The 25,525-nt window shown below is 47.1% G+C and overlaps 2 protein-coding genes across 2 annotated transcripts in view; one reads left to right on the top strand and one right to left on the bottom strand.

Moving 5' to 3' along the window:
• The window catches only part of si:ch211-256e16.3 (kelch-like protein 20), a 30,053-nt gene extending 28,367 nt beyond the window's left edge, over window positions 1-1,686 (bottom strand). The window contains exon 1 of the mRNA XM_059978942.1: window positions 793-1,686. Within this exon, the coding sequence (XP_059834925.1) occupies window positions 793-809 (17 nt within the window). The 5' untranslated portion in view covers window positions 810-1,686. The remainder of the gene's footprint in view (window positions 1-792) is intronic.
• Window positions 1,687-1,814: 128 nt separating this feature from the next.
• Window positions 1,815-25,492, top strand: crym (crystallin, mu). Its single transcript, XM_059978948.1, has 8 exons — window positions 1,815-2,084; window positions 3,666-3,804; window positions 5,641-5,703; window positions 9,895-9,996; window positions 16,810-16,993; window positions 20,076-20,197; window positions 21,545-21,629; window positions 24,206-25,492. The coding sequence occupies exons 1-8, from the start codon at window positions 1,921-1,923 to the stop codon at window positions 24,280-24,282; spliced, it is 936 nt and encodes a 311-aa protein (XP_059834931.1). The 5' UTR covers window positions 1,815-1,920; the 3' UTR covers window positions 24,283-25,492.
• The last annotated feature ends 33 nt before the right edge of the window (window positions 25,493-25,525 follow it).

Here is a 25,525-nt window from a genome sequence, read left to right as displayed (position 1 = left end):
ATGGCACATAAGATCTATGCTTATCTAAATTTCCAGGTGGTGGAGTGGAGGTACTTCTCCATCAAAGGAGGTGCAAGGCACTAATTCCCTCCACTAGCTTGCAGGTCACCCTTGGGCACCTGATTAGCCCCCCCCCACCCCAGTCAGGGTCAAATGAAGAGCAGCCGGTGCATATACAAGTCCTGGTTATGTGACCACTGACACCAGGCAGACCATCTCTGAAGAGTTCAAGTTTACTGTCGTCTGATTGTAAATATATACAAATGAAGCAATGTTCCTCCAGAAACTCAGCACACCCACAAAATATGTATCACACACTGTTCATATAACACCCAAATAAATAATCATAAAGAGTAAAAAAATTATATAAAGTTAGAAAGGGTGACAAGGTAGCATTACAGTATCAGCAATGTGGGTTTCCTCCCACAGTCCAAAGGTGTAAAGGCTGGTAGATTAATTGGTCATTGCGATTGTCCTGTGATTAGGCCAGGGTTAAACAGGTGGGTTGCTGGGCAGCAGGGCCAGGCAGCCTGTTCTGCACTGTATCTCAATAAAATAAAATGTACATAAACACCAGCATGTATTTTCAATGTAGAGTGTTTACAGTACAGTACAGTGACGGAGGTAATAGATGGGTGTTGGGGAGGGCTAACTAGAATGGTTAATCAGATTAACTGCCTAGAGATAAAAAACTGAGAAACAGGATTAATGTTCTAGACTGATCCTTCATCAAACATTTCATCTTTCCCTTTTTAAGTTTGAGTTTTTATAAAGACTTATAAGTCAACGAACCTCCTGAGGGCATCCATCTTGTTAAATGCGTTCAGTCAGAAAAAGGAACAAGCTTAACTAGAAATCTCAGATTTTCTCCTTGGCTTGAGTTCAGAGAATGGGGTTGATGAATCAATCAAAACCACAGTGTCAGGCTGTAACACCACCCAGGGCAGGTGGCTGGGATAAAGGAGAAACTGCCTCCTGGTCCTCCTCCTTCATTTTCTCCTATGATCCACTCTCCTCTCCTAATAGATTCCTTCTTCTCCAGCCCTTCACCTTCCCTACCCACCTGGCTTCACCTATCACCTTCTAGCTTGTCCTCATTCCTCTCCTCCCACCTTTTTATTCTGGCTTGTCCATCCTTCCCTTCCAGTCCTGAAAAAGTCTCAGCCTGAAATATAAACTGCTTATTTATTTCCATAGATGCTACCTGACCTGCTGAGTTCCTCCAACATTTTGTGTGAGTTCCTCCTTTACTGTCCTCTGCTAAGTCCTTCACTCCTATCTACCTCTTCCCTCCACTTTCAATCACTCCTTTCCCTTTACAAAGTAAGTTCAAAGTAAATTTATTATCAAAGAATGAATGTTACCATATTCTACCTTGAGAACTATGAGAATTTTGCCTGTGATAATCCTTTTTTGACAGCCCACCCCATTAGTCCTTTCCCTCAGAACCTCCTCGACCCTCAGATTATTCACCCTATATTCCCTCCATCTTCCTCAGATACTTTCCCCATTATCAGCCCTCCCTCAGAACTTAAATATTCCCTCTTCAGCGACTCTTCCCACAGAATCTCCACTCCCACACCATCCCACAGATAGTACAACCTCAATACCGGGTACACCTTACAAGACAAACTTCCCTCAGGGCCCCTCCATCAGTTCCCTCCCTCTAACCTCAAAGTCTGCACTGGTAAATGTTCCTCCCTCAGACCAAATTCCCCTCCCTTTCCCACAGATCCTCCGCTTCCCTCCTCCTCCTCTTTCCTTCGGACCCTCTTTCTGCTCCCTCAGACCATCCCCTTCAAACTTTCCCCTCTTCCGTCAGGCCCGCCTCTTCGCGCTTTCCCCTCTCCTCCTGCCTTAGGCCCACCCTCTCCCAGTCCCTCCCCTAGGGAAGGCCGTAGCCGGGGAGGCGGCAGCGAGATGTCGGCGGCTCCGCTCTACCTGAGCGCGGCCAAGGTGGCGCGGCTGCTCGAGTTGCCGGGGCTATTGCCGCTGCTGGAGGCGGCGCTCGGCCGCTTCTCGAGCGGGGACGGCGGGGTGGAGCAGCCGGTGCGGAGCACGGTGGCATTGCGGCGCTACCGCGGGTAAAGGCGGCCACGCACCGACCGCTGAGCTAAACCACATCGTCACCGACTCAGTGACCTCGGACACCCTGACCCTCCCCATCCCGCCGTCTGCCTCCCCTCCCTGCCATCTATCACTCTCCCTCCGTCCCCCTCCCCTCTCCCTCCCTCCCTCCATCCCGCCGTCTGCCTCCCCTCCCTGCCATCTATCACTCTCCCTCCGTCCCCCTCCCCTCTCCCTCCCTCCCTCCATCCCGCCGTCTGCCTCCCCTCCCTGCCGTCTATCACTCTCCCTCCGTCCCCCTCCCCTCTCCTTCCTCCCTTCATCCCGCCGTCTGCCTCCCCTCCCTGCCATCTATCACTCTCCCTCCGTCCCCCTCCCCTCTCCCTCCCTCCCTCCATCCCGCCGTCTGCCTCCCCTCCCTGCCATCTATCACTCTCCCTCCGTCCCCCTCCCCTCTCCCTCCCTCCCTCCATCCCGCCGTCTGCCTCCCCTCCCTGCCGTCTATCACTCTCCCTCCGTCCCCCTCCCCTTTCCCTCCGTCCGTCCCGCCGTCTGCCTCCCCTCCCTGCCGTCTATCACTCTCCCTCCGTCCCCCTCCCCTCTCCCTCCCTCCATCCCGCCGTCTGCCTCCCCTCCCTGCCGTCTATCACTCTCCCTCCGTTCCCCTCCCCTCTCCCTCTGTCCATCCCCCTCCCTTCCACCTCCCCCATCCCGCCGTCTACCTCCCCTCCCTGCCGTCTATCACTCTCCCTCCGTCCCCCTCCCCTCCACCTCCCCCATCCTGTCGTCTGCCTCCCCCTCCCTGCCGTCTATCACTCTCCCTCCGTCCCCTCCCCTCTCCCTCCGTCCGTCTATCACTCTCCCACCGTCCGTCCCCCTCCCGTCTCCCTCCCTCCATCCCCCTCCCTGCCGTCTATCACTCTTCCTCCGTCCCCCTCCCCTCCACCTCCCCATCCTGCCATCTGCCTCCCCTCCCTGTCGTCTATCACTCTCCCTCCGTCCCCCTCCCCTCCCCTCCACCTCCCCCTCCCTGCCGTCTATCACTCTCCCTCCCTCCGTCCCCCTCCCCTCCACCTCCCTCCATCCCCCTCCCCTCCACCTCCCCCATCCCGCCATCTGCCTCCCCCTCCCTGCCGTCTATCACTCTCCCACTGTCCGTCCCCCTCCCCTCTCCCTCCCTCCCCTCCCCCTCCTGCCGTCTACCTCCCCACTCCGGTGAAGCGTGAACTAGCTCCTGTTGCACGCCATCTATCTCACTGAGGTAAAACAGCAGAATAAAGTGGAACAACTACAGAGAACAGGCAGTGCAATAAGAGTGTACAAGGTAACATCTTATCGTCCAAGAGGCCCGGTCAGTAGGTGTACTTCAGTCGGGTAGATGATGTTCTTGAGTCTGACCTGGTGGTATATGCTTTTCAGGCTTTTGTAACTTCAGTTCGATGTGGGTGGGTGTAAAGAGAGAATGTCAATAGTGGGTGGGGTCCTTGGAGTCTGTTGGTTACTTTACAATGAGGTCCGTACGAGGGGATCGATCAACAGCCCTCTGACAGTGGGGTAGCTTGTCTCCAGCTGTGGACTCACGTGTAAACTCTGCTCAGCTTCCTAGGGGTGATGCCAGCCTACAGTGCGCAGGACGACGTTTTGGTGACAAAAATACTCAGGTTTTACCAAGGGACTGATTCAGTTCATCTCTCAACTGTGCTGCTGTTTGATCCCTCCAATGGAGTCTTAAAGGCGGTGTGTAACCATTGAGTAAATCCTACTGTGTCTGTCACCCCTTTCTCCATCAGAATCACTGGGAGACTGTTGTCTTTTATCCCTTCCTTGTATCTGTTGAGTTGAAGTGTGGTTGTTATATCTATCTGTTACTGCTTGTATCTGTTGCTTATGACAGTTGTGTGTTCATTTGTATCCATCACGTCCCACTGTTGTGTGTCATTTGTATCTGTCAAGTCCAACAGTTATGTGTGTACACTTGTATCCATTATGTCCGACTGTTGTGCATCCTCTCTCCTGTATTCATTACGTCTGACTGTCGTGTGTTCTGTTCCCTGGGTCTGTCACATTGTATGACTGTTGTGTCAGACTCTGCCATTGCTTTGAGTGCATCAGCTGCGTGGAGAGGAGGAGCTTGCTACACATGCAACAACTTGCTCTCCATATCGTACTGCCCAGGCTTGTGTATCTAGACAGCTAGGACCCTGACGTCCATAGTCAACCCTAACCAACGGAGTCCCACACGGTATATTCTCCTCCCCGTATCTGTCACATTGTGCACTTTCCTCCCTGTGTGTGTCACGTTGTGTGACTGCTGTACACGCTGTCCACCCTGTATCGTCGAGTTAGACTGACTCCTTACCACATTATGTCCCTCAGTTCCCTGAAGACCATGGGCTGCTCTCCGGATGGCTGGTGGGACAGTTAATTGCTACCTCAGTCATGTTTTCTGCAGGAAGGGAGCTGCGACAGGAACCACACATCTCCACTGATTCCTGCCTTCCAAACCAGTTCCACCTTAGTGCTCCCCGTGCTGCAACTGTCTCCCCTGGGAGGGAGCAGATGCTGGGGAGTCTCTTATAGCAGTGTATTTAGAGATACAGCTGTGGAACAGGCCACACTGCTCAGCAGTCTATTTATGTAGCCCTGGCTTTGTCAAGTCAAGTTTATTGTCATTTAACTATATGGGTGCATATATATATATATATCCATATAAAGCATATAGAAGTAAGACAATACTTCTCTGAACCAGGGTGTAAAGCACATAACACACAATAACTTATGAAGGTAAGGATAAAATCTACAGATGAATCGCACATAAATTAGAAACTAAAGTGCATAAATTAAATATTGTAAGGTAGAGAACAGATTAACGTGTGACACTTCGAATATGACACATCCAGGAATTCAGAAGCCTAATGGCCTGAAGGAAGAAACTGTTTCCCAAACTGACTGTTTTTGATTTTATGCATCGGAGTCTCCTGCCTGATGGTGGAAAGTCAAGGAGGATGCTGGGTGGATGGGTGGGATCTGAAACAATAGTAAGGGTCCTGTGTACACAGCGCCCCTGGATGGTAGAGAGACTTATGATCCTCTCAGCTGTTCTCACATTCCTTTGTAGGGACTTATGGTCCGATGTTTGACTGCTCCCATAACAGATGGAGATGCAACTTGTCATGACGCTCTCAATGGTGCTCCTGTAAAACCCTGTTAAGATGGGCGGGGGCAGAAAGGGGTACCTCACTTGCCTCAATCTCCTCAGGAAGTGGAGGTGCTGCTGTGCCTTCTTCTTCAGGAGGGCGATGTTGAGGGACCAGGTGAGGTCACCTGTGATGTGAACTCCCAGGAACTTGCAATGACCAATTAACTAACTGACTTTGGACTGTGGGAGGAGACTGGGACACCTGGAGGAAATCCATTCATCAACGGGAAGAGCATCCAAAATGTGCGATTAATGTACAGGTGGCTGGGGTTGGAGGGACGTTCCACAGCAGCTGAGGCCATGGGGAAGGATGTGGGCTGGCAGGCTGGTTCTGTCTCTGTCGTTCTCCAGGTATTTCTGTTGGTCCCCTTCAGGTGATGGATGGCGTAGTGATCACGGACAAACGAACGGCCGCGGTGTCCGCCATAGCAACCAAGGTATGGATTGGTTGGCGTCCCTCAGTGGGGAGGGGTACGTGAGGTGGGAATGACTCCTGCTGCGCTCACGGTGTTCCATGTGATGGGTCTGTTCCCTCAGGTACCTGGGACCTTCCCCTGTCACCCAACCGTTCCTGGGCAACACTTGCCACACTTTGACCACAGAGCCACACTCACATCCACATCAGAATCAGGTTTATCAGCATTGACATACAGTATGGAGGGATATTTGTTGCTTTGCAGCAGCAGTACAGTGCAATGCATAAAAATACTGTAAGTTACAATAAAATAAGTAAAAAGTAAATAATGCCAAAAGAGAGGAAAACAGTGAGGTAGGAGCAGAATTAAGCTGTTCTGCCATTCCATCATGGCTGATTTATTATCCCTCAACCCCATTCTCCTGCCTTGTCCGTGTAACCTTTGGCACCCTGACTAATCAAGAACCTATCAACCTCTGCCGTAAACATATCCAATGACTTTGCCTCCACAAATTGCTCCTCTGTAGCAATGAATTCCACAGATTCACCATCTTCTGGCTAAAGAAATTCCTCCTCATCTCTGTTCTAAAGGAACACCCTTCTATTCTGAGGCTGTGCCCTCTGGTTCTGGACTTTCCCACTTTTGGAAACATTCCCTCCACATCCACTCTATCCAGCCCTTTCAGTATTCAATAGGTTTCAATGAGATAGATTTCCTATATTAAATAAGTTTCAGTGAGATAGATTTCCTATATTAAATAGGTTTCCAGCCTGTGGCCATCAAACTTTACAACTCCTCCCTCGGAGTGTCGACCCTGAGCCAATAGGCTGGTCCTGGACCTAATTCCACTTGGCATAATTTACTTATTATTATTTAATTATTTATGGTTTTATATTGCTATATTCCTACACTATTCTTGGTTGGTGCGACTGTAACGAAACCCAACTTCCCTTGGGATCAGAATCAGAATCCTTTTATTATCGCCAAGCATGAGGACACATACAGGGAATTTGATGCCGGTTTCCCTGAGCTCTCTCTGTACAGAAATAAAAGCAAACAAAAACAATACTGCAAATAATCATAAACTATATACAATGAGGTCCACCTCATTGAATGTACAGGTGGACGATCTATAATAGACTAAAATTCAAGTGTTCATAAGACTGATGGCATACGGAAAGAAACTGTTCTTGTACCTGTTTGTCCTGGCATACAGTGATCTAAAGCGTCTACCAGAAAGAAGGAGTTGGAACAGGTGATGTCCAGGGTGTGATGGGTCCACAATAATGCTGCTTGCTCGCTTCCTGACTCTAGATGCATATAAGTCCTGGATCGAGGGCAGCTTCATATCAACAAAGTATGTCTATCTGATTCCCCCCTCATTCATCTGAACTCGGGGAGTACAGGCCCAGTCATCAAACGCTCTTCACACATTAACCCTTTCCTTGCTGGAATCATTCTCGGAATCTCCTCTGATTATGTACCTTTTTCTCCAGTCCTGCCAAAGGTCCTCGGCCCAGAACGTCGACTGTACCTTTTTGCATTGGTGCTGCCTGGCCTGCTGAGCTCTGCCAGCATTTTGTGTGGTTTGCTAATATATCTATATATACAGTAACATGCAAAAGTTTGGGCACCCCGGTCAAAATTTCTGTTACTGTGAATAGCTAAGTGAGTAAAAGATGACCTGATTTCCAAAAGGCATAAAGGTAAAGATGACACATTTCTTTAATATTTTAAGCAAGATTACTTTTTTTCCCCATCTTTTACAGTTTCAAAATAACAAAAAAAGGAAAGGGCCCGAATCAAAAGTTTGGGTACCCTGCATGGTCAGTACTTAGTAACACCTTAGTAACAATTTAGTTACTAACTTAGTACTTGGTACTTGGCAAGTATCACAGCTTGTAAATGCTTTCTATAGCCAGCTAAGAGTCTTTCAATTCTTGTTTAGGGGATTTTTGCCCATTCTTCCTTGCAAAAGGCTTCTAGTTCTTTGAGATTCTTGGGCTGTCTTGCATGCACTACTCTTTTGAGGGGGACTGTGAGGGCCATGGTAAAACCTTCAGCTTGTGCCTCTTGAGGTAGTCCATTGTGGATTTTGAGGTGTGTTTAGGATCATTATCCTGCTGGAGAAACAATCCTCTTTTCATCTTCAGCTTTTTTTTTTACAGACGGTGTGATGTTTGCTTCCAGAATTTGCTGGTATTTAATTGATTTCATTCTTCCCTCTACCAGTGAAATGTTCCCTGTGCCACTGGCTGCAACACAAGCCCAAAGCATGATCGATCCACCCCCATTCTTAGCAGTTGGAGAGGTGTTCTTTTCATGAAATTCTGCAGCCTTTTTCTCCAAACATACCTTTGCTTATTGCGGCCAAAAAGTACTATTTTAACTTCATCAGTCCACAGGACTTGTTTCCAAAATGAATCAGACTTGTTTAGATGTTCCTTTACAAACTTATAGCACTGAATTTTGTGGTGTACGTGCAGGAAAGGTTTGCTTCTGATGACTCTTCCATGAAGGTCATATTTGTGCAGGTGTCGCTGCACATTAGAACAGAGCACCACCACTCCAGAGTCTGCTAAATCTTTCTGAAAGTCTTTTGCAGTCAAACAGGGGTTTTGATTTGCCTTTCTAGCAATCCTACAAGCAGTTCTCTCGGAAAGTTTTCTTGGTCTTCCAGACCTCAACTTGACCTCCATCATTCTGGTTAACTGTCATTTCTTAATTACATTACAAGCTGAGGAAACGGCTACCTGAAAACGCTTTGCTATCTTCTTATAGCCTTCTCATGCTTTATGGGTATCATTTATTTTAATTTTTAGAGTGCTAGGCAGCTGCTTAGAGAAGCCCATGGCTGCTGATCGTTGGGACAAGGTTTGAGGAGTCAGGGTATTTATAAAGCTTTTAAATTTGCATCACCTGGCCTTTCCTAATGGTGTCTGTGAACAAGCCATAGCCCAAACATGCTACTTGAGGTCTGAGACCTTGGTAAAAGTTATCTAAGAGCTCAAATTTCTTGGGGTGCCCAAACTTTTGCATGGTGCTCCTTTCCTTTCTTTCCCACTCTAAAATTGTACAAAACAAAAATAATACACTAATCTTGCTTAAAATGTTGAAAAGAATGTTTTGTCTTTAACTTTGACTTTTGCAGATCAGCTCATCTTCTACTCACTTAACTATTCACAGTAACAGAAATTTTGACCAGAGGTGCCCAAACTTCTGCATGCCTCTGTTATTACTGTAATTTCAGTTATTTTTTCCTATTGTTATGTATTGCAATGTACTGCTGCTGCAAAGTTAACTAATTTCACAACACGTGCTGGTGATAGTAAACCTGATTATGCCCCCAGGGTGGAACTCCTGGTCTAGAGGAAACTAACGTGGTCACGAGGAGAATGTACAAACAGCATTAGAACTGAACACAAGTCGCTGCTGCTGTCATAGTGTTAAGCTAACTGCTACACTTCTATGCACTGAGATACAGTGAAAAACCTGTCCTGCATCCCGTCCATACAGATCATCTCATTACACAGTGCAATGAGGTTGTACAAGGGAAAACAACGGAATAAACTGTCAGAGTTACAGAGGAAGTGCGGTGCAGGCGGACAGTAAGTTACAAGTCCGTGACAAAGTGAGGTCCAGAGTCCGACTTGGTGTATTAGAGGACCGTCCCCAACAGTGGGGTAGAAGCTGTCCTTGAGCCTGGTGGGATGTGCTTTCAGGCTTTTGTATCTTTTGCCCATTGGGAAGGGGAGAGGAGAGAATGGCTGGGCTCTTTCATTACATTGACTGCTTTACTGAGGCAGTGAGAAGCATAGACAGGAATCCATGGAGAGGAGGCTGTTTTCTGTGATGTGCGGAGCATTTGCCGTTCCAGGCTGTGGTGAATCCGGACACGATGCTGTCTATGGTGAATTGATAAATATTGGTATTGGGTGACGGCCATATTTCTTTAGCCTCTTGAGAAAGAAAGGGCATAGGTGAGTTTTCTAGGCCATGGTATCTACGTGGTTGGACCAGGACAGGCAATTGCTGAATGTCACTCCTGGGAACTGAAGCACTCAAAACCCTTTCAACTCAATCGAAACTGCTGAAAGGGTCTCTGATGCATTGCTACACTCCCTGCCTACACCCTCACTTGTCTTCCCCAGAAACTAAAGCCGTTCGGTCAAACGTGGGCTCTCCCCCTAACCCCTTTGTCCATCTGTGCAGTACCTGAGACCTCAGAGCCTGGATGTGCTGTGTATCCTGGGGACGGGTGCTCAGGCCGTGAGCCATTACCAGATCTTCACTCAGATCTTCCCGTTTAAACAGGTACGTGGACATGCCTCTCCTTGCCTCCCCCCCCCCCCCGCCTCTACCAGCCTCCCCCCACCTCAGAGTTTGCACTGGGAATGCCTATGGTTCTGTACTCCAATATGATGGGCCAAAGGGCTGTTTGTTCTACAAACCCCATTTCCAGAAAAGTTGGGATATTTTCCAAAATGCAATAAAAACAAAAATCTGTGATATGTTCATTCATGTGAACCTTTATTTAACTGACGAAAGTAGAAAGAAAAGATTTTCAATAGCTTTACTGACCAACTTAATTGTATTTTGTAAATATGCACAAATTTAGAAATTGATGGCTGCAACACACTCAACAAAAGTTGGGACAGAGGCATGTTTACCATTGTGTTACATCACCTTTCCTTTTAATAACACTTTTTAATCAGTTTGGAACTGAGGATACTAATTGTAGTAGATTTGCAATTGGAAGTTTTGTCCATTCTTGCTTGATATAAGACTTCAGCTGCTCAACAGTCTGTGGTCTCCGTTGTCTGATTCTCCTCTTCATGATGCGCCATACATTTTCAATAGGAGATAGATCTGGACTGGCAGCAGGCCAGTCAAGCACACACACTCTGTGTCTACAAAGCTACGCTGTTGTAGCCCGTGCAGAATGTGGTCTGGCATTGTCCTGCTGAAATAAGCATGAACGTCCCGGGAAGAGACGTCGACTTGATGGCAACATATGTCTCTCTAAAATCCTAATATACGCATCAGAGTCAATGGTACCTTCACATACATGCAACTCACCCATGCTGTGGGCACTGATGCACCCCCATACCATCACAGATGCTGGCTTTTGCACCTTTCGCTGTGTTACGTCCGTAGCCCCTTCCTTTGTGAGAATCGCAAGATCACTGTTGGGTTGGGTCAAGGGGCCCAGGAAATGAGAGAGGGACGTGCAGAATGTCTTGTTTCCCCGGCGATGTAAAGCTACGGGACATGGCCATTGTCTCCGGAAGGTGAAGTGTGGATTGGAGACTCGGCTACATGAACGCCCTCAGGCAAAGTGGGCTGGTTGAGGGAGAGATTGCACACCCCCAACCTGATTGACATGTACGACCCTGCAAGTCAGGATAAAAGAGGGTCTGTAGGAACAGCCCCTCAGACGCACCAGAGGAAACGTTAAGCGACCACGTAACAGCAGGAAGTCATCGGAAGGAAGGAGGCCACGTGCGTTCAGTTCCGTTGCTGGAACTGGTGGCTGGAACCACGGAAAATGGCTTTTAGCTAACAACGGGGAACCCACTCCCCTGACTCAACGGATTGGCATCATAAAAGACCTGGGCAAGTTTAAACCGCCTCGCTCTTAAACCCAAAAACGCTGCAGCTTGAACGAACTAACAGTGACTGTTATCTTTCCATCGGGCAAGACATTAACCCCTAGACAACGATAGAGCTATTTCTTACTGGTTATTATTGTACCCGCGCTTTAGATTTAGTATTGACGACGTATATTATCTGTATGTTTGCATTAATCTTATTTTTGTGCCCCTTTATCAATAAATACTTTTAAAAAATAGTACCATCGGACTTCAACGGACCTCTCTATCTTTGCTGGTAAGTGACCTAGTTACGGGGTTTCGTAACAAAATTGGGGTTCTTGTCTCGAGATTTGACACCAAATTGGGAGGCCAGTGAATCGGGCTTGTAAGTCCAAACTTGGATCTGGCTACGCGGGTAGCCAGACGGGAAACCAGCAAAGATGGACGTGGGTGAATTTATAGAAAACCCGACTCTGGAGGCAGCCTCCAAATCGGACTTGATAAATTTGGCGAAGGGGTTAAACCTCGCAGAGGTGAGGTTGTCAATGAAAAAGTGGGAGGTACGAAGGGCAATAACTCAATATTATACCGGGAAGGATGTATTTGCGGCTGCGGTATTGGAAAATATCCCTGTAAAGGTACCCGCTAGTGGGACGGCTCAGTTAGAGTTGGAGAAATTAAAGTTGGAACATGCAATTAAGTTAAAGCAGCTGGAGGCAGCCGAGAGAGAGAGAGAGCAAGAGAGGGAAAGGGCCGAGAGAGAGAAAGAGAGGGAGTATGCTCTCCAGCTGAAGGAGTTAGAGTGAAACGAGAACATGAAATGAGGTTAAAACAGCTGGAAGCAGCTGAGAAAGAGAAACAAAGGAAACATGACTTGGAGATGGAGAAGTTACGGCAAGAGCCACGAGTTCAGGGGTCAGACCGAGAGGAGCGGTTCAATGTTAGTCGAGAGTTGAGGTTAGTACCTCCGTTCGAGGAGACGGATGTTGATAGTTATTTCTTGCTTTTTGAAAAGGTGGCAGTGAATCAGAAGTGGCCCAGAGGTCAGTGTGTGGCGCTGTTACAAAGTGTGTTTAAGTGGAAGGCACAGCAGGCATATACGGCGTTGGCCATGGAGGAGGAGAGTTATGACAAAGTAAAGGCAGCCATTCTCCGGGGTTACGAGCTAGTACCTGAAGCATATAGACAAAAGTTCAGAAATTTACGGAAAGGGTGGAATCAGACGTATACCGAGTTTGCCCATGAGAAGGGTGTGCTCTTGGACCGGTGGTGCACCGCAGAGAGAGTGGGAGAAGATTATGGGCGTCTCAGGGAGTTAATTCTGATTGAGGAATTTAAAGGGTGTGTTTCAGAGGATATCCGGATGTATTTGAATGAGAAGCCGCATAAGTCCATCTCGGAATTTGCTAGGTTTGCAGATGAATTTGCCCTAACCCACAAGACAAAGTTTTCCTCGAATAAAAGTTCCCAGAGAGGCTGTGGGAACGATCGAGAAAGTCCGCCGGCTGAGGCAGAGGTCCCGCCGGAAGCTAGTGGTAAGGTTGAGGGGGAAAGGCCAGACGGCCAGAGATTTCCGGGCTTGACCTGTTTTAATTGTGGAAGGGGGGGGGGGCATATTGCATCTCGGTGCTTTGCTCCGAGGAAAGAGACAGGAAAATGGAAATCGGATGTGCCGTGGTAATCAGTAAACCGACAAGAGAGCCCCGGGTAGACAGAGTACGAGAAGGGTCTGAGACTTGTCTGTCACACGGAACCGTGTCTGTGAGGGAGGGCGACACACCAGTTCCTGTACGGATCTGGAGAGACAAGGGGGCTGAGCTGTCGTTGATCAGCAGCAAGGTACTAGAGTTTGGTGGCAAGACGGGAATGGTAGCTGTGAGGGGAATAAGTAAAGGGACAGAAATGGTGCCCTGACATAAGGTCATTATGGATTGTGAGCTGGTATCTGGACCAATTGAAATAGGGATGCGATCAGAATTCCCGAGAACCAACGCGGACATCCTTCTCGGTAACGATTTAGCAGGTGGTAAGGTTTGGGTAGCCAGGATGCCGACCCGCCGGCTGGTGAGTGTTGCGGCCCTGCCCCTAGATTCCAAAATCTATCCCGCATGCGCGGTCACTTGCAGCCTGCCGAGAGAGGCAGCTGAGAAAGGGAGCAGTTTAAATCTGGCCAGTTTTGATTTGGCCGAGACATTTCTACCGACCCTGTACCACGAGGGTTTAGAGGGTGGTAAAACGAAGAGTAGTAAAGTGAAGGAGGGTAAGGGAGCAGAGGTAGATCTGCCCTTAGCGAGGAGAAAGGTCCTAGAGGCAGAAAATAAAGATGAGGAACCGATAGAGTGGTTAAGAGGTCCAGAGTTGGACAGGGATGATCTGTCTGGTTTGGCAGAACTGTTTGAAGAAGTTGAAAATTCTAAAGGTGTTCCCGATAATGAAATGAGGGCAGTCCTAGATGAAAAGGGTGCCCTTGCCTTGAAGAAGTCTGCTAGGTTGGCAGATGAGGTTGTTTCAGCCCGCGGGGTTGAGTTTACTCCAGAAGGGAGTTGCCCAGAGAGTACCTGGGAGGATCGGGGGAACTTAGAATTTGAAAAGGGTACGGGTATTGAAAGCCTGGAAGAGGCCAATGTCCCATTTGAGTGTGTCCAAGATGGGGATGCACGTGGTACTGAACCTAGTAACGGAGCTCAGAAAAAGTCTGAGGTACTTGATACAGTGGAACGAGACGGCCGTCCTTGTGGGTCAGATAGACTTGGTTCAGTGAAGAAAGGGTTAACCTTGGTAATAGTGGGAAGTGAGAGTTCCCAGGTGTTTGTGCTCGAAGGTGTGTCAAAAGTAAATGCGGAGTTCAAAAATGGGGAGATAAATATTATCATTGAAGGAAATTGGAAATCTGTAGTTCCCAAATCGAATGAAGAAATTTTAAACCCTGCCGATCGCTTACCGATTAAGCCAGGAGATGACGGCCCCCCCCCCCCCCACGCTATTGTTATTCCAGAGTGTGGTGTGAAAAGGCAGAATTTGAAATGCTGCTTGAGCAAAGAGGTCGAACTGAAAACACATAGCCTGAAGGGTCCTGACGAGAGGGCTAGCCACCTGTGTAAAATTAAAGAGATGGGTGGAAATTCAGAAGATGGTCTAAGTTTGGGACATGGTGTTGATAAAATAATTCCTATGGAAAAGGCGGGCGAGGGGTTATCTCGCCACATTACCCAAGCTCCCCACGTGGGAACTCACCAGGAAAGAGGCAACGGTTAATGGGGACACCATTTTTAAATAGCAAAACCGGTTTTACGGGATTTCGACAAAGCCTGTGAATAATAAAGACAACCCTCTGGAAGCTGCCTGTTCAATTGAAAAGACTGAAAGATTAGTATTTACATAAACTTTTGTAGATGCACATAAGCTAAGATCACACCTCCTTAGTTTTGTTGCTGAAGGAAAGAAATAAAAATAGGTGGTTATTAAATTGAAGTCTGATGCTACAAGACTTTAGTACGGTACAAGATGTTAAGATATTAAAGAAAGTGACACTGTAATCGTTAACTGTTTAGATACTGAATTGAATGTATAACTGTATTACTCTAGAAAAAAAACTTTGGTGTTGTGTTAGATTCTAACACCCTGTAAGACTGTACTACTTCGTTTTTTCCCGATGGTAAAAAACGTGTTGAAGAAAGGGGGTGTTACGTCCGTAGCCCCTTCCTTTGTGAGAATCGCAAGATCACTGTTGGGTTGGGTAAAGGGGCCCAGGAAATGAGAGAGGGACGTGCAGAATGTCTCGTTTCCCTGGCGATGTAAAGCTACGGGACATGGCCATTGTCTCCGGAAGGCAAAGTGTGGATTGGAGACTCGGCTACATGAACGCCCTCAGGCAAAGTGGGCTGGTTGAGGGAGAGATTGCACACCCCCAACCTGATTGACATGTACGACCCTGCAAGTCAGGATAAAAGAGGGTCTGTAGGAACAGCCCCTCAGACGCACCAGAGGAAACGTTAAGCGACCACGTAACAGCAGGAAGTCATCGGAAGGAAGGAGGCCACGTGCGTTCAGTTCCGTTGCTGGAACTGGTGGCTGGAACCATGGAAAACGGCTTTTTAGCTAACAACGGGGAACCCACTCCCCTGACTCAACAGATTGGCATCATAAAAGACCTGGGCAAGTTTAAACCGCCTCGCTCTTAAACCCAAAAACGCTGCAGCTTGAACGAACTAACAGTGACTGTTATCTTTCCATCGGGCAAGACATTAACCCCTAGACAACGATAGAGCTATTTCTTACTGGTTATTATTGTACCCGCGCTTTAGATTTAGTATTGACGACATATATTATCTGTATGTTTGCATTAATCTTATTTTTGTCCCCCTTTATCAATAAATACTGTTAAAAATAGTACCATCAGACTTCAACGGACCTCTCTATCTTTGCTGGTAAGTGACCTAGTTATGGGGTTTCGTAACAACTGATAACAATCAGGATGGTCATTTTCATTTTTGGCACGGAGAACTTGACGCCCGTTTTTTCTGAAATCTAGCTGAAATGTGGACTCATCTGATCACAGCACATGGTTCCACAGTCTTTCGGCCCATCTGAGATGAGCTCGGGCTCAGAGAACTCGCTGGCATTTCTGCATAGAGTTGATGTATGGCTTCCTCCTTGCGTAATACAGTTTCAACTTGTATTTCTGGATGCGTTGACGGACTGTGTTAAGTGACAATGGTTTTCCGAAGTACTCCCGAGCCCAGGTGGCTATAATTGTCACAGTAGCATGACGGTTTCTTAGGCAGTGCCGCCTGAGGGCTTGAAGATCATGCTCATTCAACAGTGGTTTCCGACCTTGCCCTTTACACACTGAGATGTCTCTGAATTCTCTGAATCTTTTCACAATATTATGCACTGTAGATGTAGAAAGACCTAAATTCTCTGCAATCTTGCATTGCGAAATGTTCCTTTTGAACTGACTAACAATTCTCTCACAAATTTTGGCACAAAGGGGTGAGCCACGACCCATCCTTGCTTGCAAAGACCGAGCCTTTGATGGACGCTACTTTTATACCCAGTCATGATACCTCACCTGCTACCAATTAGCCTGCTTAATGTGGAGTCTTCCAAACCGGTGTTACTTGAATATTCTGTGCACTTTTCAATCTTATTTTAACTCTGTCCCAACTTTTGTTGAGTGTGTTGCAGCCATCAAATTTTAAATTTGTGTATATTTACAAGATACAATTAAGTTGGTCAGTAAAAGTATTGAAAACCTTTTCTTTGTACTTTTGTCAGTTAAATAAAAGTTCACGTGAATTAACATCACAGATTTTTGTTTTTATTACATTTTGGAAAATATCCCAACTTTTCTGGAAATGGGGTTTGTATGTTCTGAGTGAGACCATAGGACATAGGAGCAGAATTAGGCCATTCAGCTCTGCAGTGTAAGCCACATCTGCATTCCATTCTCCTCGCCTGTTTACCGCCCCAGCCGCTGCACCGATTCTTTGTCGGGGCTGTTGAACTGATTGCTGCTGTTGGAATCCCGCAGGTGAAGGTGTGGAGCCAAACCCGCGAGCGGGCAGAGAGATTTGCACAGAGGGTGGCGGGTCCCGTGCAAGTGTGTGGATCGGCTCAGGAGGCTGTCAGTGGTGCAGACGTGGTAATCACAGTGACCATGGCCACTGAACCAGTGCTGTTTGGGCAGTGGGTCAAACCCGGAGCCCACGTCAATGGTAGGAAGCAGCCGGAGGCTCCTGCAGCCTGGAAAAAACACTCGGGCTCAGTCTGGAGTTTGAAACTGGGAATATACAGAAACCTCAGGGGAGTCTTTTAAAAGTTTAGCTCTTTGCATTATTACCTTCCACTGTCCCAGAACACATCCTGCACAATCAAGAAACAGGCATCAGTGCCTTTATTTTCTGAGGAGGCTGAAGAGGGCTGAACCTTAGACATCCATACTCACGTCATTCTATAGATTTACAGTAGAGAGCATCCTGGCAAGCTGCATCGCAGTGTGGTACGGAAACTGCAGTGCAGCGGATAGGAAGGGTCTACAATGGGTAGTCAAACCTGCCCAACGTATCTCCAGTACCACCCTGACCGCCTTCAAGAACATGTATACAGAAAGGTGCCGGAAAAGGCCAGCAATATCCTGAAGGGTCTCACCCACCTTAATCATAGGCTGTTTGTCCCATTCCCATCAGGGAGGAGATGTGTACCATCCACATCAGGACCGCCAGACTCAAAAACTTACTTTCCCCACGCAGTAAGACTGATCAACACCTCTGCACACGAACCCAAACCTCCACACCCCAACCACCACTACTTTACATTTCCTGTCAGTCAGCTTACGGACTTACAGTCAATCTGTGTATATAAGCTATTTTACATGTTTATATCTAATGTGTTTTTTATCATTGTGTTCTTTAGCTCATTGTGTTTTTAGTGCAACATCAGGTCTGGAGTAACAATTATTTTTGTTCTTTACACTTGTGTACTGGAAATGACGTTAAACAATCTAGAATCTTATCATACAAGGGAACTGTTTAATAGTAGTCCTATATGAGCAGGACAATTGAACAGTTTCTTTGTACAATAAGATGGCTATTGACCTTGCAATCTGCCTCATTATGATCTTGCACTTTACTGTCAACCTGCACGGTATGTTCTTCATTTTGCATTGTTAGTGTTGTCCCTTGTTGTAGTGGAGAGGCTTGTGTTCCCATGGCGGTGAGGTTGAGGGGGATGTTCCGGACAAAGATTGATCCAACCAAGATGTCAGCCGTGGAGCTGGCGGAAGATGATGCCGCATCAGAACGGCTGCGAAGGCAGAGGAAATGCTGCAGCAGAGACCGATCCCCAGTTGTCATACATTCCACGCCACTGGACCCTGACCCCGATCTGTTAAAGACCGTGTGGTGGCTGCCTGTGCATCAGCCTCCCCACATTGCACAGAGTCGCACACAGGCACTCTCGTTCAAGGGAACATCATACTCAACTTGAGTCACCACACTAGTTCTACCTCAATTATAACCTGTAAGGAAGGCGTTCAAAACAGTATTTTACTCTACACGTGACAATATTAAACCAATTTATGAACATATTATTGGTATCTGTCGCCCAGGACATGTCCTCTTCTCAGAGGAGATCCAGGAGCCTAAAGACATGCACTCAATGTTTCAGGAACAGCTTCTTCCTCTCTGTCATCAGATTTCTGGATAGATAAGGAACCCAGGAACTCTACCTCTTTTTTTTTTTTGCTTTCCCATTGTACTACTTATTTAATTTATTTCTTATTGTAATTTCTATATTTTATTATACATTGTAATATACTGCTGCCGCAAAGCAACAAATTTCATGCGATTATTAAACCTGATTCTCATTCTGATCATGTGTAGTGAAGTACAGTGAGAATCTGCATGAAAACTCCCAGGAGTAGTTGTAGCAATAGTTAGTGTGCGTGATGCTGCTGGTGCTTGGGGCAGCAATGAAGGTCCTCCATCCCTGTTTGTCCTTTGCCATCTTCTCTATTGTGTCTCAGGTGTGTTTCAGAATCCTCAGTTCTGCCTCTGCAGTACGGCACCAAGTTGTCTGTGCTTCCTCTGCCATTCAGCAGTCCGATGATGGAGCTGGCCTCTCTTCTCATCACATGCCCAATCCATATCGAATGTTTGCTCATGATGATTGTGGCCGTGTCCTCTTGATAACACTAAAGGGGTAGAGCAAAGTTGGAGATCTTTCTTGGCCTGAAAATAGGGAGGATGATAGTAGAAAATGGAAAAAGAAAACAGGATGCAGGATGAGGTGTTGCAGAGATGGTGCAAGTAGACAAGGTGAAAGATCAAACTGAGGTCTAAAAAAATCTCTGCTCAAACTCCTAATGAGGTAGAGCCGCTGGCGTGGCCTTCGTAGTGAACTTTGTAAAGGTGCAGAGGCTGAGAGAAATCCCCACTTAACCCCTCACTCAGTGGGCGGGGGTGCCCTCTCGGTCTGTGTGTGTACACGTAAACTGCGTTCCTCTTGTGGGTCAGGCCCACATTCAGATTCACCTATTAATCACGTTGAATACGCACACAGACCCATCCTGCTGAAACCCGTCGGCCCAAAATGTCGACTGTTTACTCTTTTCCATTGATGCTGCCTGGCCTGCTGAGTTCCTCCAGCATTTTGTGGGTGTGTGTTCTGATTTCCAGCATCTGCAGATTTTCTCTCATTAGTGAAATGTGCTGTTTGTGTTAACGACCAACACAACCTAACAACGTGCTGGGGGCAGCCCACAGGTGACTCCACACATTCCGGCTCCAACGTAACATTTCCACAGTGTTCAGCGGAACAACACAAACAACAACAACAGAAAAACAAGCTGCTTTTCTCCTTCAAACCCACCCTCTCTCTCTCACACACACACACACACACACTCTCTCTCTCTCACTCTCACACACACACACACTCTCTCCTCTCTCTCTCTCTCTCTCGCTCGCTCTCACACACACACTCTCTCACTCACACACACACACACACACACTCTCTCACTCTCTCTCTCTCTCTCTCTCTCTCTCTCTCTCTCTCTCTCTCTCTCTCACACACACTCACTCTCACTCCAACCCCAGGGTAGGCCAGCTCAGGGTCTCTGGTCCTTGGCCTAGACTCTCACATATTGGGCTGCTGACTTTCAGAGCTCCCCTCTCCATCCCAGGGGCCTCAGCTATCAGGCCTTGGACTTACAAACTGTGGGGAGGCTGGAGGTCGGGGAGGTGACCTGTCTCTGAGCCTTGCTAATTGTCTGTCTCTCTCCCCCTCCCTGTCCTGCTGTAGCTGTTGGGGCCTGCCGACCTGACTGGCGGGAGCTGGACGACGCGCTGATGAGGAATGCTGTCCTCTATGTGGACAGCAGGGAGGCTGCTGCCTGCGAATCTGGAGACGTCATTCTGTCGGGGGTAGGGCACCCTCCCCTGAGATTCCCCCCCCCCCCCCCCCCACAGCCGGACATTGACAGGGTTCAACCCAGAGAACTGTGAAATGATTCATTTTGTAAGGTCGACCGTGAGGGCAATTTTCATTGCAACGTGGAGGAACAGAGGGATTTCGGGGTCTGAGTCCAAGGGTCCCTCGAAGGTTCCGCTCATGTTGATAGGGTGGCTAAGAAGGCAAATGGTGGTTCAGCCTTCCTTAGTCAGAGGAATAAGTTCAAGAGCCACGAGATAATGTTGACACTCTATAAAACCCTGGTGAGACCACACATGGAGTTTTATGTTCAGTTCTGGCCGCCTCATTGTAGGAAGAATGTGGAGCATTAGAGAGAGGTGCTGGCGAGATTTACCAGATGTTGCCTGGATTAGAGTGCTTTATGAGCTAGGACTTGTTGGATTGAAGGAGGATGAGAGATGACTTGATAGAGGTGTACAAGATAAGGGGCATAGATAGAGTGGACAGCCAGAGACTTTTTCCCAGGGTAGAAGTGGCTAATACAAGGGGTGATAATTTTAAGGTGATTGAAGAAAGTATTAGTGGGATGGTCAGAGGTAGTTTTTTTCCACACAGAAAGCGGTGGGTGCGTAGATCACACTACCAGGGCAGGTGGTGTATTACTTTGAATTTCATTTTCTCTTAGGCACTTACAGGAAAATAAAGAAATACAATAGAATGTATGAAAAGCTATACATAAGTAAAGACAGTTGCACAGGGAGGTATCAGGGGCCAGGTCTTGGAGCTTAGTGATAGCTCCGAGGGAGATAATATTGACTGCCGAGCTGCAGACAATGAAGAGCATCCTGATGTATGCATCTTTATTGTCCAGGTTTTGCAGAGCTAGTGAAAGGACATCTTCTGTTGATGATAGTCAAGTTGGAGTGGATCCAGGTCTCTTCTTGGGCAGGAGTGGATGTGCTTCGTGATCGCCCTCCCAAAGGGCCTTATCACGGTGGATGTACAGTAACTGCTTTGCACTGACTGGACGATGGTCACTGAGACAGGGTCCCACGTTCTTCTTGGGCACCAGAATGATTGAAGCCTGCTTGAAGAAGGTGGGTCCTTGGAGCAGGTGAAAAGGTTGTCGAAACGTTTGAGGCTTTATTGGCGTTGTTCAGATCATTCTCGGAGTATTCTGAACAGTTTAGGTCCCTGTATCTAAAAAGAGATAGGCTGGCACTGGAGAGGGTCCAGAGGGGGGGTAACGAGAATGATTCCAGGAATGAAAGGGTTAACACGAAGAGCATTTGATGATATAACCCCCTGTCTAATTGTGAGCGATGCAGTACTGATTAGAGTTTGTCCTGTTCTCACAGGCGGAGATCTTTGCAGAGCTGGGAGAGGTGATTGTGGGGAAGAAGCCAGCCCTGTGCGACAAGACCACAGTTTTCAAATCGCTGGGTAAGAACAAGGAGGCTTTGTGCCTGCTGGTGGGTCAGTTGTAGTGTACACTGCTCCCAGACTCAGGCTAAACTGAACTGTGGCTGGGGCTTTATAAAGCATTAATCAGACCATTGTGGGACCACCACTGATCAGACCTCCACCAGACTATTGTGAGAGTTCTGGACCCCTTATCTCAGAAAGGATGTGCTGGCATTGGAGACGGTCCAGAGGAGGTTCACGAGAATAATCCAGGGAATGAAAGGGTTAAAGTACGAGGGGTGTATGATGACTTTGCTGGAGTTAAAGTACGAGGGGTGTATGATGACTTTGCTGGAGTTTAGAAGAATGAGGGGGGATCTCATTGAGTAAAGGAAGTCACAGAGGCACAAGAGAGGAGCTGGCCAAAGTTGATGGAAAGTAGCAGGGACGGTTGAGTTTCTGGGGACAATTCCGAAGGCGCGGTATAGTTCCCAGAAATGAAGAAGTTTTCCGAAGGGAGGATGAGGCAACAAGGAAAGCAAAAGAGAGGGAATATAAGAGAGCAAATATCAGTGGGAAGTTAGAGGATTGGGAATCTCATTATGTCCTATTGAATATTGAAAAGTATAGACAGTGGATGTCTAGAGGATGTTCCTATAGTGGGGGGGAGTCTAGGACCAGAGGGCAGAAAGGGACATCCATTTAGAACGGAGATTAGGAGGAATTCCTATAGCCAGAGGGTGGTGAATCTGTGGAATTCATTGCCACAGACGGCTGTGGAGGCAAAGTCACTGGATGCTGGAATCTGGAGCAGCAGACAATCTACGGGAGGAACTCGGTGCGTCTGGCATCACCAGAGGGGGAAGAAAATGTTCATAATTCCCCTCCTCCCCCCCCCCCCATCCACAGATGCTCTTTGACCCTCTTTGAGCTCTTCCAGCAGACTTGTTACCATTAGGCCATTCAGCCCCTCAGGTCTGCTCAACCCCAATCATACTGTTTTGTTTCATTCTCCCCCTTCATAACATTTGACTCCCTCACTAATCAAGAACCAGTCAATCTCTGCCTTAAATATACAGTACTAAACTATCTCCACAGCCATCTGTGGCAATGATTTAATACCCTCTAGCTAATGAAATTCCTCCTCATCTCCATTTTAAATCGATGTCCCTCTCTGCCTTCCCCCACTTAGGAAGCATCTTCTCCACATCCACTCTATCCAGGCCTTTCTGTCTCCCGATAGGTTTCAGTGAGATCCTCCCTCATCCTTTTGAACTCCAGTGAGAACAGGCCCAGATCCATCCAACACTCTTCACACATTAACCCTTTCATTCCTGGGATCATTCTCGTGCTGCTCCTCTGGACCCTCTCCAATGCCTGCACATCTTTCCTTAGATACAGGACTAAAACTGCTCACGATACACCAGGTGCTATCTGACCAAAGCCTTATAAAGCCTCAGCTTTATGTCCTTCCTTTTGTATTCTAGTCATCATGAAATGAATGCATTTTCCTTCCTTACCACTGACTCAACCTACAATTTAACCTTTAGGGAATCCTGTAGGAGACTTCCAAGTCCCTTTGCATCTCTGGTTCTGAATTCTTGGCAGAGTGGTGGGACTGGAGTTGAGGATGGTGTTGGTGCCTGAGTGAGGGGGGACCCCACATCAAGGAGAACTTCAGGAAGACACCTGGAATGGGAGACACAAGAGGCTGTGAATCTGCTGGAGGAACTGGGGCTTATCGGTATCTGGGGGAACAGAAAGAGTAGAAATAGATTTCAGCACAGGGGGGTAGAAGACTGAATAACGAGGAGGGGGGAGGAGCCTTCTGCCCCCTTCTTTTCCAGTCCAGTGAAGGGTCATAGCCCGAAACGTCAGCTGCTTATTCCCCTCCAAAGATGCTGCCTGACTTGCTGAGTTCCTCCAGCATTTTGCTCAGGATTTCCAGCATCTGCAGAATCTGGTGTTTCCGAGGTAAAGTGAGAAGCTTTTGTTTATGTGTATTCCAGACAAATTATTCCATACAATGCATCACTGACACCAGCTTACCCAGCATCCAGGACATATAAACAGAAAGGTGCCGGAAAAGGGCCAGGAACATCATGGAGGATCCCACCCACCCTGCTCATGGACTGTTTGTCCCACTCCCATCAGGGAGGAGGCTACGTAGCATCCACACCAGGACCACCAGACTCAAAAACAGTGACTTTTCCTAAGCAGTAAGGCTGATCAACACCTCCACCCACTAACCCACCCCTTCACACCTCCAACCACCACTACATCATCATTTCGTCAGTCACCTTGTGTACAGACATTCCTGCACCTAGTGTTACTTTAGGGATATACAATCAATCTATGTATACAAGCTAGCTTATGTATTTATATTGTGTTTTTTTTAAGTTATTGTGTTCTTTATTGTATTGTGTTTTTTTGTGTTGCATCGGATCCAGGGTAACAATTATTTTGTTCTCCTTTACACTTGTGTACTGGAAATGACATTAAACAATCTCGAATCATAAGTTTATTGAGGTGGTAAGAAGAGATCACATCCTGTGGATATGTGGCTGAGTGTGTGACTCTGCTCTGAGCTGCCTCGTACTATCCGCTCCCTGTAGGAATGGCCATTGAAGACGCGGTAACAGCAAAACTGGTCTACGACCGCTGGGAAGCTGAAAACAGTCAGAAGCCATGACGAGAGTCTCCCACTGACGGCTGCAGGTGGATAACAAGGAACCTTACGGAAAGGGAGAGTTTAATTCTTTGCCTTAATTGATTTTTTTGTTGTTATGAAATACATTGGTGACATTTATGAAACCCTTAGATAGGCACATGGATGAAAGAAAAATGAAAGGCTCTGTGTGAGGGGTGAGTTAGATTGATCTTGGAGTAGGTTAAGATGTCAGCACAAGGGCCTGTACTGCGCTGTCCTGTTCTATCTGATCCTGTTTAAAGAAACATTGAGTAAAGTTAGGGCCTTTGATTATATTCCTACAAGATCAAACCCATTTGTCCCCTTGTGCTTGCTCCAGCATTCGACTCCATGTTCCTCGCATCCCATAGTGACTAAAAAATCAATTTGAATAAGACATAGGAGCAGAATTAGGCCCTTTGATCTGTCAACTCTGCTCTGCCATTCCATCATGGTTGATTCATTATCCCTCTCAACCCCATTACCTGTCTTCTGGCTGTATCTCTCATGCCCGACTAATCAAGAATTTACAAACCAAGGCTGAGTGACCTACTCTGTACCTGTTTTCTTATGTTCTTTCACCAAACCCCTAATATTTAAATGACTTAAATACAATCAATAACCGCACCTCCATACCTGCTTTACTTAGAGAATTACAAAGATTCACTACCTGCAAAGAAAGAGTTAAATTTGATTCCTCCTTGGTATATGCTAAGACGTGCAACACAAAATGGAGGTACGTGCGACAAAATGGAGTCAGCTTGGAATGGAGTGATATCCTGGAGATGCGCGTGGACGCACATCCTTGAGATAAGGTATCGGTAAAGACCTTCCCTCTCAGTTTCTAAGTGATCTGCCTAGGCCAAAGGTCGCGAGAGATAAGGATGTACGAGCTGACACCACTCGGGGACGTAGAAGTAGTGGGGTAAATGTTATTTTTTTCTGAAGGGCTTAAAAGGGGCAATTTCTTCATGCAAGTGAGAATCTTCTCTGGCTGGGTTGCAACTAGGAGTTGGAGATAAGAGACAAGGAGGGAGGGAAGGGGAGAGAATTAAAAAAAACACAACTGCCAGGCCTCACTGGTTCCCTCCAGCAAAATGTTGTGTGGTTTAGTGATTGGTTGATAAGTGTTATTTAGTCTCTTTCATCACTTTATTGATTTATTTTCCCTTCTGTATGCTTTATATAACACTAATAAATCTCATAACCTTTATCACATGTGTGGTGCCTCCCTTGTTTGTGGTTA

This window comes from Hypanus sabinus, chromosome 9 (assembly GCF_030144855.1).
Source record: "Hypanus sabinus isolate sHypSab1 chromosome 9, sHypSab1.hap1, whole genome shotgun sequence".
NCBI classification, from domain to species: Eukaryota; Metazoa; Chordata; class Chondrichthyes; order Myliobatiformes; family Dasyatidae; genus Hypanus; species Hypanus sabinus.
The sequence above is the reverse complement of the archived record's forward strand: the minus strand, read 5'-3'. Positions and strand labels throughout refer to the sequence as shown.

Excerpts from the sequence above, each read along its gene's own strand:
- crym (XM_059978948.1), top strand. The coding sequence starts at position 1,921 with ATGTCGGCGGCTCCGCTCTACCTGAGCGCGGCCAAGGTGGCGCGGCTG. Across the intron at positions 20,198-21,544 it reads GAGACGTCATTCTGTCGGGG|GCGGAGATCTTTGCAGAGCT; the intron begins GTAGGGCACCCT and ends CTGTTCTCACAG. Across the intron at positions 21,630-24,205 it reads CACAGTTTTCAAATCGCTGG|GAATGGCCATTGAAGACGCG; the intron begins GTAAGAACAAGG and ends CGCTCCCTGTAG.